Source organism: Miscanthus floridulus, chromosome 16, assembly GCF_019320115.1.
Source record: "Miscanthus floridulus cultivar M001 chromosome 16, ASM1932011v1, whole genome shotgun sequence".
Classification (NCBI taxonomy): domain Eukaryota; kingdom Viridiplantae; phylum Streptophyta; class Magnoliopsida; order Poales; family Poaceae; genus Miscanthus; species Miscanthus floridulus.
Genome location: NC_089595.1, coordinates 897,598 through 914,641, shown reverse-complemented (window position 1 = coordinate 914,641; position 17,044 = coordinate 897,598). Strand labels below are relative to the sequence as shown.

The following is a 17,044-nucleotide window of genomic DNA, read 5'->3' as shown; positions in this document are numbered from 1 at the left end:
AAAATCAAACATTATAAACTTTAACAATTAGTTAGTCAAAATTTATGTATGTCTAGTGCCAAAAGTCGCATCAATAGATTCGTATTTCATATACCTTTTATTAAGATGTTGGTTTGTAGTATAGTTGATAATGTTGTGCAAGAAATTAATGTCCAAAACATACTTTTGTACCTTTATCATCACATTTTGGGCTCTGAAATTGATCATTACATGTAAACACAGCAAACGTCTGTTCGTTCATCTTGGCCCTGAGAGCTCAATGGCTTCCAACTCAATTGAACTGCTCCTATCTACATCTTAATCGAGAGTAGAGAACAGATGGGTGTGGGAGTCGGGGCCTGGCTCCTCGATGTTTTTCATGGTCTCCCATTTCCCTGCAACCTCATCTTCTCCTTCAAGCATCCTAAGAATTTCAGACATCCTAGGGCAGTGGTCAGTGTTGTACATTGTGCACAGCAATGCTATATGAACCATCTCCACCAATTCAGCGCTATCATAGTTTTTTCTTAACTTCTTGTCCACAAAGGAGCTTAGCTGATTTGGTTCTAGGAGTTCCTTGGTCTGGAAAAAGATCAGCCACAAATGTTTGAGAATGGCAGTTCATGGCAATTTAAACCAGGACCAACATCCAGATTAGATGAATGGGTCTCCCAGCCTCCAATAGTACTGGAAGAAAATAAGAACAAACACACCATAGCCTAATATTACATAATGAGAACTAGAAAAAGGACATCATATTTGTTGACAAAGTTGAACTAACATGGCCAACATCCTCGGGACAACAACACTGGTGCATAGTACACCATCGACACTTATGTCACCCAAACTATATCTCTGACAACTTATGCCAGCCACTATATCTCGTTATGGTGGGTTGACCACCCACCGTGGTCTAACTGCACCAACCTATATATTGTTGGACCACCCGCCATATCCTCTTAGGCCTTGCCTGCTACTAAGTTGCCTTTCTGTTCCAACAGAGGCCACCCTCATATCCATGGCCACCTAAATACATAGTCCAACTTGAACTCTATCATCCTAATCCATAGTAAAACTAAAATCTTAATTTTAGTAACAGATTTTGTTCAGTTTTTTTATATATGCTCAACACAAACAACTCAAGAAATATTGTTGGAGATTGGAAGTTAGTTTAAGCAAGAGAAAAAAGTAAACAAGTTATCTTTAATGTGCACTTATTTGATATACTCCCTCCGTCCCTAAATAAACAAATTCCTAGAGAGTCTGAAGTCAAACTTTTCAAGTTTGACCAAATATATAGAAAAATACAACAATATTTATGACACCAAATGAACAAATATGAAAATATATTTCATAGTGTATCTAATGATATTAATATGGTGCCATAAATGTTGGTGCTCTTTCCTATAAATTCGGTTAAACCTAAAAAAGTTTGACTTAAGATAACTTTAGGAATTGACTTATTCAGGATCGCAGGGAGTACTTGGAGATTTGGATATCCTAATGCCATTTGTTTTTCTTCCAACTAATTGCTTGAACATCAATTTACGCAAGGCCATTAATCATTTATCTTTAATAACATGCTCATATACTTGTATGGCCCATAGAGATGTCGAAACCTTTTCTATGTGAGCAAGCTAATGAAACAAGTTCTTTTCATATAAAAAAGAAAATGCAACACTGAACAAACACAAGATAAAAATATTACCCATTCAAGAATTCTTCCCTTCTGATACTCAGTCTCATGAAGCTCTAGCATCTCACCACCAGTGACTAACTCAATAAACATGAGTCCAAAGGCAAAAACATCGGTCTTCTCAAACACATCGCTAGTCATCAGAGAATCTGGTGGTATGTGCCCAAGTGTTCTATGGATTGTTTTGAGAACATGAGACACCCCATGATCTACAAGTTTTGCCAATCCAAAATCTTCAACAATTGCTTCAAGATATTTATCAAGGAGAATGTTGGAGGCTTTGATATCACAATGGATTATCTTAGGATCACATTTCTCATGAAAATAGAGCAGCCCATGTGCCACGTCAAGTGCTATCCTCTTTCTCATGGGCCAGTCTAGGGATGGTTTCCCATTCACACACTCTGTCAAAGTAAATGAGGAACAATTAGCTTGACATGCTTGTCGAAAGGAAAAAAAATCTCAGAATATAGTTTTAGCAAGCTTTCAACTATGATTGCAAATTCCAAGTAAAAACCTACATACAGTTTGCTCATCTGGTTCATGTTAATACCACATGTTAGTTTGTCTGAGTCCATAAAGCAATACAGGTTGAGTAGAAGCTTTATGAACAGATAAACACTGCATCAGAAAATTTCAACGAGTGGCGTCATGCACACAAACAAACTATTCTTACAACTGAAATTTCTTTGAAGAGAAGAGTAAGATACTTTGTTGCAATTGAGATATATATCAACTAGTGGGGATATATAGTTTGTTATCATCTGATCACTTAGCATGAATCAGTGCTATGAAGTTCTACATATGCTTAACTCAAAGATATGCTTGTCTTAGAAGGACCAAAGGAAGTATAAATGTTGAAAGCTCACACACATTGTGCGTAGGATGGGATCTCGATATGGAATTTCTAGGAAACACTACGTATCTGCAAAGAGGATTATTCAGACCTAGTACCTCAACCTCTAGGACAGACAAGTGGAGAAACTATATGACAAAGCCAGAACAAAAAGTGATAAACAAAAATATTGACTGCCATGATAGCTTAACTGTAGAAACTGTAAAAGTTAATGGCAGCAAAAAAATGATTATAATGAGAAGATGCTGCTAATTCATATATAATATAAAAGGTTCCAACAAAAATTGACAGTAGGAGCTCAATTTAAATTAACCATATCCAGTCAATACAACATATCTGACATTAACTTTGAGATAAGCACATTATATTTGTCATATAGTACTCATATGTTGTTGAACCTCCAGTCCAAAATTTATTTTGTCCTAGAGAACATAAATTTTTGCAAGTTTTTATGATTAATACAATACTTGGCATTGGAAGTTAGTTAAGAATAATAAATTGCATTTTTAAACAAGTAAAGAACACATGGTCAAAGTTAGAGGGACCTTGTTAGTATTCTAAATGGAAAGTAAAGAACCTATGGCAAACGAGCCTGTAGCTAAGTTAGTTAGATTATTCTAGTAGAACTCCCAAGGTCTTGGATTCAACTCTCCGTGGAAGCGAATTTTAGGCTAGGGTTAAATATACTAGGGAGCTCTGCTCCACAGTCTTTATTTAAAAAAAAAAGTAGAGAACCTATACTTGAGGGAGAGGTCTAAATCTTCTCATAATACAGTTTACTGAAAAATAAATGTTTCTGTGTTTTTAACCACATGAGATACATCACTTGATGTTGCAACCGTACAGAATATATGACAGTGAAGCATAATACTAACCTTGTAATTTAGAAGCGACTGTTCCATTTGGCATGTAAGGATACAGAAGGAGCCTTTCATCGTTTGTAGCGCAGAAACCAGATAGGCGAACGAGATTGCGATGAAGAATCAAGCTTATCACTTCAACTTCTGTGAGGAATTGATCACCCCAGTATCCAAAGCATGATTCTTCAGTCGTTTGACAGCTACAATAGTGCCATCAGGCAAACAACCCTTGTATACTATTCCATATCCCCCCTCTCCCAAAATATTGTTTTGACTGAAGTTATTGGTAACCATCCTCATCTCCTCAAACTTGTACAACTTTAAATGACCAAGATGAACTGAAAGTGTGAAAATGTATCCATTAATGATCAAGTATACATAAGAATGCTGCAAATGTAAAATAACCAAATATTTATATGCTAATAAAAAATAGAAACAAAACCAAGAGTCCAAGACTAAGGGGCCAGGGAAAATCATAACTATGAACTGCACTAAGTTGTTTGGCAAAACTATTTTTTTTCGAACTACGCAAGAGAGCTGCGCGTCGTTTCATTAAGGTAGAAATAAAATACACGAGTCTAAATAGACCCTACTCAAGTACAAAACACCACCAACACACACCCATTCACTTAACTAAAATAGGCGCGCCACAAACTAAATTCTTGTCGACCAGACAAAAACCGTCTTCCTTATACCCCCACGGCCGGCTCCCTGACCAAGAGTTCCTGGAGCTTTCTTGCTCCAGCCCTGCACCAAAGATTGCCCTCAGTGCTGACAACCCTAAGAACCTCCTGGATGCTTGGCGTGGCATTTTCAAACACACATGAGTTACGCTGCTTCCACACCTCCTAGGCTATCAAAATTATCAGGGAGTTGAGACCCTTCCGTTCCGCCTTGGGCACTGACGATATTGCCTTCCACCACCATTTAGAGAAACGAGATGCTGTAGGTTCTGGCGATAGAGAACTGAGACCCAAGTATTGGAAGATTCGAGCCCATAATTGACGAGTGAATACACAACCAACCAGGATATGATGAATAGTCTCCTCAGCTTGATCACACAATGGGCAAGCCTCAGGATGGGGCAATCCCCTCTTCGCAAGGCGATTGGCCGTCCAACACCGATTGTGGAAAACCAACCAGATAAAAAATTTGCAACGAGGAGGCGCCCAGCTTTTCCAAATTCTTCTCCAAGGACCAAACCTGATGGCTGCCACAAGGAAGGCAGCATAAGCTGATTTACTTGTGTATAAACCAGATTGGGCTAGCTTCCAAGTAAATTGATCTGGAACCTATTGCTACAGAAAAATTCCATCCACCAAGTCCCAGAGCTGCAGGTACTCGACGAGGACTGGTACAGTGCGAGCTCCCCTGATGTCATCTACCCATTTTTTGTTCTGGAGTGCCTGAGCAACAGTACGTCTCTTGGCTGTACGTTTGGGGACAGCATTAAATAGGTTGGGGGCCAACTCAGCCAAGGTGTGACCGTTTAACCATCTATCTGTCCAGAACCGAATTTTCTCACCATTCCCTACTATGGCATCTACCGCAATATTGAAGAGGGCCTGAGCCTTCCGGGGGACTTGTACTAGAAGACCAGCCCATGGTCTTGATGGATCAGTTTTCTCAGCCCACAGCCATCGAATCCTTAAAGCGCAGCCAAGGAGTTCTAAGTTATGGATCCCAAGGCCACCATATTCAAGAGGCCGCTGCACCCTTTCCCAAGCGACCAAACAATTACCACCATTAGCATGCTCCTGGCCTTTCCAAAGGAAGCCTCTCCTTTTCTTATCAATAGCCTTCAGAAACCATTTTGGCAAGTCCATGGCGATCGAAAGGTAAATGGGAACAACTGTTAAAACCACTCGAACCCCATTTTGGCAAAACTATGAACATTTCATCATTATAGGAAGGAATTTGTACCAGAAAATGAAGTGAAAAGAAAGAATGGAACTAAGATAAGATACAGAACAAAGTGCAACCTGTGACATGAGTAGCAATGGTGTGTGTGTGTGTGTGTGTGTGTGTGTGTGTGTGTGTGTGTGTGTGTGTGTGTGTGTGTGTGTGTCAGAAGATATTTTTTTGGAACCCATTACTTAACAAGTGCATATCATTTGATAGCAAAGTCAAAGAAATGGTCATAAGGGGAAAACGCAGAGAAAATTTTGACAAGTTCATCTGTTGTGTTGGTGTATACAATTTACTGTGTTCAAGTATGTACAATTTAAGCTCTGAAAACATGTGCCTATAAGACTGTTTGCTTTTTTTCTGGAATGTCAATCATCTAAACATGATGGTCAAAATCCAAACGCATGGAATGGTTCTATTGCCCTAGCAAGAAGAACTGGTCAAGGAATAAAATCATACTATCTTGGAGCTTAAACTATATGTGTAGGCACGAAAAGAGAGGAGTTTGTTCCCATGGAATCTAATGGTACGGTGGAACCATTACATCTAATACCCAGCGAACCTAGATCCTTCCCTTACCTATGCCCGTTCCCACTTCCTCCCACAAAATTAATGCTGCTGCCACCACCCTCTTTCCACTCAAAATCCTCTTTAGTGACCAGCATTGACCCTGATCACAAATCCTTCGACTATGATCTTCGTCATCTTCAAAGCCCCGATGCGTCTTTATAGCACTCTCCATCCTCTCCCCATTACCCTTGGAGTCCTTTCAAGCCCCGATGAGTGACCAGCGGTAGCCCTCCAACCTACCACCCCCAAAACATACCTTAAAATTTGGAAGCATCAATAGTCACTTATCTGTTCACATAAACCGCATCCACCGCTGGCCCGCAACCCGACACCACTCATGTTGGCTACCCAAGCATATAGGAGTGTAATATCACAATCTACATGTATAAGTTTTAAGGGAAATACAAAAATGTGAAGTTTAGCCCTTTTCCCATAAAGGAAAGAGTACAATGCATGGTATATATAGGATGTAAAATTAAACATAAGGTTGCACCCGCTTGACCACCTTGAACGCTCCTATTGTGTGACCAAGATGAGGAGACAATCCAACATTTGTTGGCCTCTAGTGTTTTTTTTTGCTAGGGAAGTCTGGTTCTCAATGCTTCGAGAGGATAGTTTACAACAACAAACTCCAAACCAAGAAAATATGGCTTTTTCAAGAATAATGGTGGTATCATGCATGCTCGAAGAAGTGGTTCAACTCATTAGTCGTCCAAATGGCCTAGTGATTGCTGAAACATAGGTTTGTGCTCGAAGGTGCATCGCCAAATGCTTGTGCTGTTGTGCAAGATATTTAAGATGAGGCCAAATTGTGGTTTATGGCTGGCCCATAAGGGCCCATAAAGCCATGGCCTTGACGGCTTGATCTTGGCGGTAATAGTAGTGGTTGTTTTTTTATCCAAATAATTGATTAGTCATATGAGCTAGATTCTAATCCTTCTTTTTGTTTTTTTGTTCTGATCTTTCTTTTTCTTTGGATGTTTTTTCTACTTGCTCGCTTGGAATTTCTTCTTCTAAATATAATGATGCGCACCTGCACATTTGACGGAAAAAGGGGCTTATATATCCATATTAGGTATATTATACCTTTTTATCATATAAGGTATATCATACTGTCATCCATAAAATTGTTAATAGCCAACAATATTTGTATTATTACTTACTTTATAAATTCACTTTATTTCATAATGTATTTCTCTTGTGATGAAGTGATAACATATTATGTATACTATGATCCTTTGTTAGAATCGAGATGAGCTAACGCTTTCCCTAATTTCTTTTGTAGTTGTGACTAGAATACAACAATCCTTGAAATTGTGCGTAAACTTTGAACCACACTAGCATGACTCCACTAACATAGGTCTCTATGACTCAAGTAGCTTTGCCCATGTACAAGTACCCTAAACATACTATTGAAGCAATTGCACCGAATGACAAAAATGCATTGAATACAAAGCCATTATAATAGTGCAGCCATATATTTTGTTTTTATATCATCTAGAACTGAGCTATATGGCAGGAGATTTTGCTTCCCTTAGTCGGATCAATGCTATTCAAGAGGAAATTCAGCCTATTATTCTCTAGGATTAACTAGGATTTGTAACATATGGTCCTCAATGATACAAAACAACTATGACTAATACTGTACGATGGCCAAGCTCGAGGCTAGGTTTGTGAACCCAAAATTATTCATGGCAATCCATGGCCTAGCCTAAAGTTTATTGAACTCTATTTGTTGGTAATAAGGATTTTGTTTCTTCACATAGGACAATCAGGACCATGACCCAAGATCACTACTCATACTTTTGTGATGCATAAAGTTCAAAGTAGTTTTAATTTCACTCAACAATGTTCTTAACTTGGACCGCATTATAGCATTATTAATTGAATGCTTTATTGTATCATGGCATTGGAAATTTAATCGCAAACTGCCTCCAGTATGGTTAGGTGCACAAGAAACCTAAGATTTCGTAAGACAAACTATTCAAGTTGAGAATGGTGAAATGCGCTGTAGGTCCCTAAACAATTCCCATGTTCTCATCTAGATCCATGATCTCTCACAATGATCATCTAGATCATACAATTTCTTAAGTGGTTCATCCTAAGTTCACTCTAGGTCTAATCGTGGACCTTAGACACTTGGATGAACCATTTTGAAAAGTTCATGGACCTCGATAATCACTTTGAGAAATCATGGACCCATATGAGAATGTAGGAATAGTTTAGGGGACTTGTAGTGCATTTCACTCTAGAATGGTGAAATTTGATTAGGCCACACCTTTATCTTTTCCCTTACAGGTATGTTGTTAGGGTACCTAATTCGCTACATGGTTCCAAAATCTAGAAGTCCTATGGTCACACTCATCTCTTCTCTCAAGGCATAGTTGATGATGCTCAAACTCGTTAGGTGAAGAGCATCAAGATAGATTATGGAATCTTCATTGCTATCTATGCCATCAAACTAGTAATTATTCCATTATTCAGGCCTTCCTTTTGTTATTACTTCTGAGAAGCTTTTTTAAACCACCTTGTTCTAATATTATTATGAACTTGAGACATTGTTAATATAGTCCCTACAAAGTTAAGTGTTTTGGTGCATTTATATGATTGAATTCCTTCTTTTCTTATATATGATATTTTCAATGGTGATTCAGCTAAGAAGCTCAGAGAGAGAGAGAGAAGCACTATGACAGGGACCAGTCCTTGGTCTTCGTCCCTCTCTCAGTCACTCTACATGCACGGGCCCATGCCCGCTGGTGCTCGAGCATATGCTTTTGTGTTGGCATGCCACTACTCAAAACTAGAAACTCTTCGATTGAAGACCACGATCATTCAACAAATTTTTTTGAATTTGTTTGGGTGCATTGGTGTTGACTTAGCAAAAACTAAATAAATATGATACAAATTGAGGAAACTCACAAAGAAGAGAAGAAACCAACCAAAAGATCCAAAATATAGGGAATCTCCATCATAACTCTTCATTTCTGTTGGATGGGCTCATTTGTAGAGTATCATCATAGCCCAAACTAGCTAAAACATACATGATGGTATATCTTTATGTTTAAACGAGTTTGTTAGGGGAGGATAAACAAGGAAGAAATAGAGTACTGGGATAAACCAGAGTTAGTAAGACTTATAGCCGATGAAACATCTGCAATGGAAGATATAAACCTGTTATAACCCCCTTTGGGATAGATGCCCTCAAAGTTAAACAAGAACACACATATATATAGCTTTGAAAAATTATTACCATCAACTGCGCCGGCCTGCTCATGTCGATGGCGACAGCGATATACCACGATAACTCCAGTAATCAGGGTAGTCACTACGCAAGCAACTGATAGACATACTGCAAGGATATCAAGGATACGGTCTCTTTCATCCAAGACATCTGAATTTTCTGGAGAAAATGATAATGATTGTTATGAGCATATTTAGGTAAGATTAATAGGATTTCAAATCGTACGACAAAATCGAAATCATCCCAAATTGAACTAGGAACAACCTTCACTATTCGCCGGCTTTGGTGTGGGGAAATCATGCGGCTCTTGTGCAGTGGGATTTAGCAATGGATTACCTTGAAAGCTGAGGACATGACAGAGTAATTAAATGAGAAAGAGGGAAGGCCATTTCGAACTTGCTTCACCCCTAGAGCCCATGTTAAGTCACAGGGTGATTAGTAATTATAAGGTAAAAGGAAAAATATGAACTAAAAATCACTTACCTGACAATACTTGCGCAAAAAATGGGCAGAGGGCCGCTGAGGTTGTTAAAGGAGAGATCCCTGTGGGGAAAAAGGATAGTTCAAGCAGGCTATAACAATGTACTAACATATTAAAAGAACAATGCAACAATGACAGGACGGAGATTAGCAAAAGAAAATACAGGTTGGAGAGCATGCTAGCAGTGGCTAGTGAATCAGGTATATGCCCAGATAAGCTGTTTTTGTTCAGTTCCCTGTGCAAAGACAAGCACAATTTAAAGATTTTTGTTTCAATAAAGAACAGCATATTACACATTGAATGTTAGTACTCCTTCCATTCCAAATTATAAGTAACTTTGACTTTTTTTTTTGTACATGATCAATTTTACTATGTATCTAGATATAACATATGTTTAGATACATAGTAAAATCTATATAGCAAAAAAGTCAAAGCGACTTATAATTTGGAATGAAGGGAGTAACACTTAAGATTGGAGTATTCGAATAATGCTGCAGGAAGATCTAGTAGCCTTACAAATACTGGAGGTGAGCCAGACCACCCAGCGTACTTGGGATGCTTCCAGTGAACTGATTGTTTGACAGATCAAGAGTTTCCAAATGCACTATCTGGCCTATTGTGTCAGGGATAAGGCCAGATATTGAATTGTTGCATAATAATCTGCAATCATTCAAACCAAACTTCTCATCCATGTTCTATATAAACATAATGACTAAAAATAGAAATTCATAGATGGAGCCTTACAGATTTCGCATTGACCTAAGGTTCCCGATCGCCGGCGACAATGTACCAGAGAGATTTTGGTTCGAAAGATCCCTGCAAACAGAAAAAAAAAAGAAGAAGCAAAAGAGCCATGAGCTCAGACTCCAACAAGGTCCTGGAGACCTGGACGTACTCCCGGTGACGATCGACCGTCATGAATCACAGAGGCGTGCACAGACCACAGAAGCGAGGAGAGTACACATACAGCCTGAAAACTTGGTCCTTGACGTTGCAGACGACCATGGGCCAGTCGCACAGCTCGTCGCCGGCGGCTATCACCTCCGGGTCCCAGGCCCGGAGAACTCCGCTCGGGTCATTCAGCGCCTTTTTTATCTCCACCAGAGTGTTCACTGCATATTGAACCCCACGACGGCGACGTGCAGTGCAAAAGAAATCAGAAACCGCAGGAAGAACCATGAATCGAGTGAGCAGAGCACATGATCTCGACGGCCGGCGGCGGGCGCCCGGCTGCCACGACGACAGAGCAGGGTTTACAATTTCGGCGAAATATCGCCGAAATTTCCGAAATATCGCATTTTTCGCTGAGGTCCGAAATTTTTTTGTATCGGTCAAAATTTTTCGGTTAAATTCATCTTTCACTCTAAAATTACACCAAACCACACTAAAATGACCCTCCATATCATCTAGTCTTATCAAAGCCCTAAATTTCTTCAAATTTATTTAATTTTCTCACTCACACATTGGACGGCACTAGTATATGCAGCTCACCCACCGTCAGCACACTGTATTACCGCGGCTCTACTTCTGTGATATATTATGTTATTTCGTCGATGTTATATAAATTTATGATGGATGATGGATTATAGAGTTTTTCTAGTGAAATGATGCCAAATTTGTTTAAAACTCAATTTAAATTTATTTAAATTTGAACCGATATTTCCGAAATTTCCGAAATTTCGTATTTATCGCTGGGGACCGAAATTTTTTTCTTACCGGTATTGTAAACCCTGCGACAGAGGGCGCGGGAATGAAGGCGGCGACCAGGCACCTACCTTCGTCGTTGAAGCTCCCGGGCGCCGGCGGGGAAAGAAGTGCCGCCGCCGCTACCACCAGGCCCATCACGGCCGCCGCACTACTCCTAACCTTGTCCAGTGCCATGGCGCTCTAGGTGGCGATGGCGCGATGAGTAGGATACTGGGAACGCTAACTGCTGGTGGTGATGGCCGCCGCACTACTCCTAACGGGGGAATGCCGGCCGGCACGGACTCTCTCAGTCTCTCCTCTCTCGGTGGGGGAAAGGCACTGGAGACGCGGTGACGCCACCGCTATGATGCTTGGCATGCCGCGAACGCGCGCGGACGGGCGGGTCCCTGCTTGTCCTGTAGCGCACCGCTAGCTCCTGCCTTTGGCTTGGGTGCCGGTGGCTGGCTGGGGCTGCACCGCAGGCGAGGGTTAGCGCGCCGCGCGTGAGGCCCTGAGGCTGCAGAGATGTCGTGAACTGGTGAAGTCATCGTGGCCGCTCAGCGACGGGGGCATGAAGCAGCCCTGCCGTTGTTGGACCCGAGTTATTTTCTGGTGGATTTTTTTTAGACAAAACATATTTGAGATTTAGCAGTTATTTATGGTAATGCACTACTACGCAAATATTTTAACAGCTGGTTGGAAAGCATTTATCACAGTTGGTTCACCCCTCATTTGAGATTTAGCAGTTATTTTTACAAATGCCATCAATCTATGGCAGAGTTTTTGTGTCACAAAACATAAAACAATTTATTAATTTTTAAACGAGACAAAACAATGTTGTACAGAGAGCACCAATCTATGGCAGAGTTTTTGTGTCACAAAACATAAAACAATTTATTAATTTTTAAACGAGACAAAACAATGTTGTACAGAGAGGGGTATTATCCCTGGCATAGTACCAGAGCTTAGGATCAGTCTCAGGGAGGACCTGACAGTCTGATCATCAACAGTCACTGGAATTCTTAGGTGGTGTCGAATTGAAGGCACCGGAGCTTAGGCTCGGTTCAACTAACGGGCAATAGTTTCTGCAGAAGGTTTCATCACCCACCGGATTTCTTGGGTGATGCATGAAAACAAGCACTAGAGAAAAGGTTGATGTCTAGAGGCTATGAAGAAGGGTTTTTGAGCCACTGGAATTCTTCAGTGATCACCCAAGAAGATATATACAACAGGGAAAGGAGCTCCAATGGTCGGCAACAGCTAGTTCACATGGCAGGCATCGGATTTCTCCGGTGACCTCACCAGACCTTCTGGTGAGTGCTGTTTGTGGGCAGTTCAAAGCCAATGACTATATTGAGTGGATGCTATGAATACCCTCTTGGACAGCCATTTGAAGTGTGTTAGAGTGTCTGAAGTTGTAGAAGAGTTGCAACTCATATCCAAGTGCTCTAGCAACCAAAAATTCTTAAGAAAAATATTTGGTGATTAGTGTAGTGCTTTGACAAGTTTTTAGGCTAGTTAGACAGCCACTTTGGCGCTTTGCTCTAGGCTTAGGCTTAGTGTTTCGTAAATTTTGCATACCTCGACGCGGAATCGCCGCTGTCGCCTCGATGAGTGGGTGACCGAAGGGATGGGGGCTGCCGCCACGCCCCAACACCGGCACCGCCATCATCGTTCGCCTCCTCCCTGCCTAGGCAAGTGGCAGCACGTGCAACACCCTCCCTCCAGGGTGCTGGCACTGGGGCCGCTCTCTCTGGCCAGCAGTGGCGTGCTCGGTCCCCTCCAGGCCGGCGGTGGCACGCACACCATCTCTATCCCAGCCGGAGGCGTTCAAATCTTGGGGTGGTCCCCCGATCTGCCGGTGAGCGGCGGCTCCAGCGTGGCTGCGGGGCTGCAATGACACCAAGGCTGCATTGGGCTTTCACTCTCTCTCTCTTTCTTCAGAGGTCTAGGGCTCCCGCACAGAGGATCTCCACTCGAGCAGGAGCACCAACTCGTGGAGGAGAAAGGGGACGCCCTTATCCCTTGTCCAAGTACTAGCTCGCAATTTCTCGCTGATTGGGTAAGCCTCTATGTCTCCAATCTCTAACCTATCGTTGACCTCAGTTCTCGATTTGTGTTTGGCGCTAGTATAGGTATAGTTTATTGTTTGCCTCACGTCTCACAGAGTTTAGTTAGGTGCTTCACTTTTGTTGCATTCTTTTTCAGATGAGCATTGACAATTGATATTGATATATTTTGCTTCTGTAGGAAAACGCATGCCCATGTACCTGCCCTGCCGCCATGGTCAAACTTGCACACGTTTCATCGGCCTTCCTTGCATGCATGCAGACATTCACCACCAGGTTCAATGTGATTGTTGTTTCATGGTCGGGTTATTTATTGATAGGCATATGTCATCTCTGGAAGTCACTATTGGTGCTGGAAATTCAGGTTAATCAATTTGATATTTTGCCAGGGCTATTTGATGGACATCTCAAATGCGTGTGATCTTATGGCAATTAATACTTCATAGTGACGAAGTCAGGTACTCCCTCCATACTCAAAAATCGAAGTTGTTTTGGACATGATTTAGTATACCAAGGAGTGACTAATTAGGGTGTACTTTTTCTTGTCTGCCCTTACTAAATACGGAGAATTAGTTGTTGGACATGCAAAGTGATGGTCATTTGCTGGCGGACACCCCGTTTTCAGCATTTTGCCAGAAGACACTCTGGTTCGTTGAAATTAGGCCACAGGACACCGCGGACCGGTTGCAGCAGGTTCAGGAGAGAGAAAATTTCGTTTTGGACATTCGGTGCCTCTGAGCCACAGTTGGGTCCGCCCCCAACCTGGTCTGCCTACGTCGCTAACCCGCGGCCCCGCTCGTCAGCCGCCGCGGCCCGTGCTGCCCCATCCTGAGCCGCTAACTAGGAGGGCCCACGCGTCAGAGACAACGGCTTTCTTCCCCAATGAACTCCGCTGGAGCCGGAGTTAGCCGCCGCCGCCTGATCGATCTCCAACTGCGCGGCACGAGGTTCCCCGTGGCTATAAAGAGAGCATCCTTGTGCGCCGTAAACCTAGCTGCCACCCGCTCCGAAGCTTCCGCCACATGCTGCCATCGTCGCCGCCCCGGAAAGATCCCGCCGCCGTCGAACTCCTTTCTCGCCAGTGAGACCAGCACAGCAAGGAGCTAAGCTTGCGTCCTGGCACACTACTACAGGAATGAATTTGCGCAGCGTGGCCAAAACACGCTCCGTGGCGGGCACCTTTTTTGCCCGCCACGGTTAACCAGTGGCCGGCCAGCGAGGCCGGCCACCGGGGCGCCCGCTGCGGGAAATTGGTTTACCGCGGCGGGCCACCTTACCTGCCCGCCGCAGAAAATCTTTATTTACCGCGGCGGGCGGTATGAACCGCCCGCCGCGGTTAATACGGTTTACCATAGCGGGCGCTTTAAACTGCCCGCCGCGGTAAAGACTTGATTTACCGAGGCGGGCGTTTTATGTTGCCCGCCGCGGTAAAGCCTGTACATATACAGACCTCAGACCCTCCTTCTTCTCCACGGGTCTTCCTCTCTCAAAACTCATGGGGGGAGGCTTTGCCCTAAAATTTGAGGAAACTTTTGATTTGAGTTGAAGGGCTTGGATTTGAGGGAGGAGGACATCATAAGAGGTTCATAAAGGCTCTCCCTCTCTCCTTCCATCCTCTCTCTTTATTTCCATCATCACCTAGAGTTCTCTTTAGATCTAGATCTAGATCTAGATCAATTTTAATGGAAAAAATGATGTCATGTATTTCTTTAACTTTAGATTCATCATAGATGCATGCTTCATCTTTCACATCGTCATTTCCTCTCTTTTTCATGATTTTGGACGTAAAAATCATCAATTTCTCCTAATTCTTCTTTATTTAATGTTGATTGTGATGGATAATGTTCGCAGATACGATGGATAGATCGGAATGGATGTACCGGATCGATAGAGTGAATGATCCGCGGTACCTCTTTGAATTAAGGAAGTTTATTGCGGCTGGTAAAGCTCACCGTGAGAGACTGAAGCGGATGACAACCATATGTCCATGTTCTCGTTGCAAGAACCTGAAAGCCCACCGAGACAGCGAGGTGCAAACTCATTTGATCATGTATGGTTTCATCGAGGGCTACACAGTCTGGACATTTCACGGCGAAAGAGTTGGTGCGAGTGGCGCTGCATCTGGAGTTACCTCTTCGACGTCGACGACGACAGCACCACCGGTGAATAAAGATCCTTCCGCAGCAGCTGCGCCAGCCGACAGTGACAACAGTTGTCGTGATTACATCACGGTGGATGATGTAATGCAAGACATGGCCGACGAAGCCGGCGACGGTGTTGATGGTCAGGATACTGTGAGCCAACCCGAGGATGTGCAGCTTGTTGAAGATCTAGTCAAACACTTCGATGAAGACGACGTTGTGTTGGGTTGCCCAAAGTGGTTGGAGAATTTCAGAGAGTTGAAACAGGCGGCAGTTGATCCTCTCTATAAGGACGGCGGCGATTGTCCAAAGGACTGCACGGCGCTCCGTTTTAACCTCCATATGTTGATGTTGAAGGCTCGTCATGGTTGGTCTGACACTAGCTTCAATGAGTTGTTAAGCTACCTTGCCACCACGTACCCAACGGCTAACAAGGTGCCCGCCAATACTTATCGGGCCAAGAAGCTGATCTGGCCAGTGGCGATGAAGCTTAGAAAGTTTGATGCATGCCCTAACCACTGCATCCTGTATCGGGGCAATGAGTATGAGAATTTGACGAGTTGTCCGCACTGCGGCTTTAGTCGGTACAAGAAAAATGCTGGTTGTCGCGTGGATGCAGAAGACGAGGGAGGCTTGCGGGGTGGTCGGAAGAAGAACAAGAAGGGGGCAAAGAAGAGCAGTGTGGCCAAACAGATCTCGGCTCAGCAGGACGATGAAGAAGAGGGTTACACGCACAGGAAAAGTCCAGCACTGTCGGTGTGGTACCTGCCCGTGACCGATCGCCTGCGTGCAATATTCGGGAACCCGGACGATGCCAAGCTCATGTCCTGGCATGCATCTGCTGACCGCCTGAACGACGATGGCAAGCTACGGCACCCATCCGATGGCAAGCAGTGGAAGGATTTCGACGAGGCCTACCCGGAGTTTGGCAAGGAGCCCAGGCATGTTAGGTTCGCGCTAAGTACCGACGGGATGAACCCGTTCGGTGAGCTTAGCAGCTCGCACAGCACTTGGCCCGTCGTGCTCACCATGTACAACCTACCTCCCCATCTATGTCAGAAGCGTAGGTACCTTATGCTGACCATGCTTATCTCCGGACCGAAGCAGCCCGGCAACGATATAGATGTGTTCCTGGAGCCGTTCATGGAGGAAATGAAGATACTATTTGATGTTGGGGTCCAGATGGTGGATGCATCCCGCAAGGAGAAGTTCACACTAAAAGCAATCATCTTTGTCACCATCACCGATTACCCCGGTCTCTTCTCACTATCGGGGCAGATCAAAGGGAATACCGGCTGCGTAATTTGTATCGACGAGACCTGCTACACTTACCTTAAGGGATCCAATAAGATGGTGTACATGAGGCACAGACGGTTCCTCACCAAAAATCATAGGTACAGAAGAAGTATTATGAACAAATACTTTGACAATCAAGACGAGCCGCAGCGTGATCAAATGACGCAGACTAGTTGGGGAACAAAGGTGTATGAGATGGTCAAGGACATGGATCAGGTGGAGTTTGGAAAGAAGAAGAAGCCGCCTAAAGAGGGGCCCAAG

The 17,044-nt window shown here is 43.2% G+C and overlaps 1 protein-coding gene and 1 pseudogene across 1 annotated transcript; both read right to left on the bottom strand.

Annotated features, from left to right (window-relative positions):
• Positions 1 to 297: 297 nt before the first annotated feature.
• On the bottom strand, positions 298 to 5,217 carry LOC136513583 (protein NSP-INTERACTING KINASE 3-like; annotated as a pseudogene).
• Positions 5,218 to 8,943: 3,726 nt separating this feature from the next.
• LOC136514341 (leucine-rich repeat protein 1-like) lies at positions 8,944 to 11,472 on the bottom strand. The gene is made up of 9 exons (XM_066508320.1): positions 11,367 to 11,472; positions 10,559 to 10,703; positions 10,336 to 10,407; positions 10,108 to 10,251; positions 9,755 to 9,826; positions 9,594 to 9,653; positions 9,375 to 9,454; positions 9,120 to 9,269; positions 8,944 to 9,020 (listed from the first exon to the last, which is right to left on the bottom strand). Exons 1-9 carry the CDS (start codon positions 11,470 to 11,472, stop codon positions 8,944 to 8,946), a joined length of 906 nt encoding a protein of 301 aa, XP_066364417.1.
• Positions 11,473 to 17,044: the final 5,572 nt, after the last annotated feature.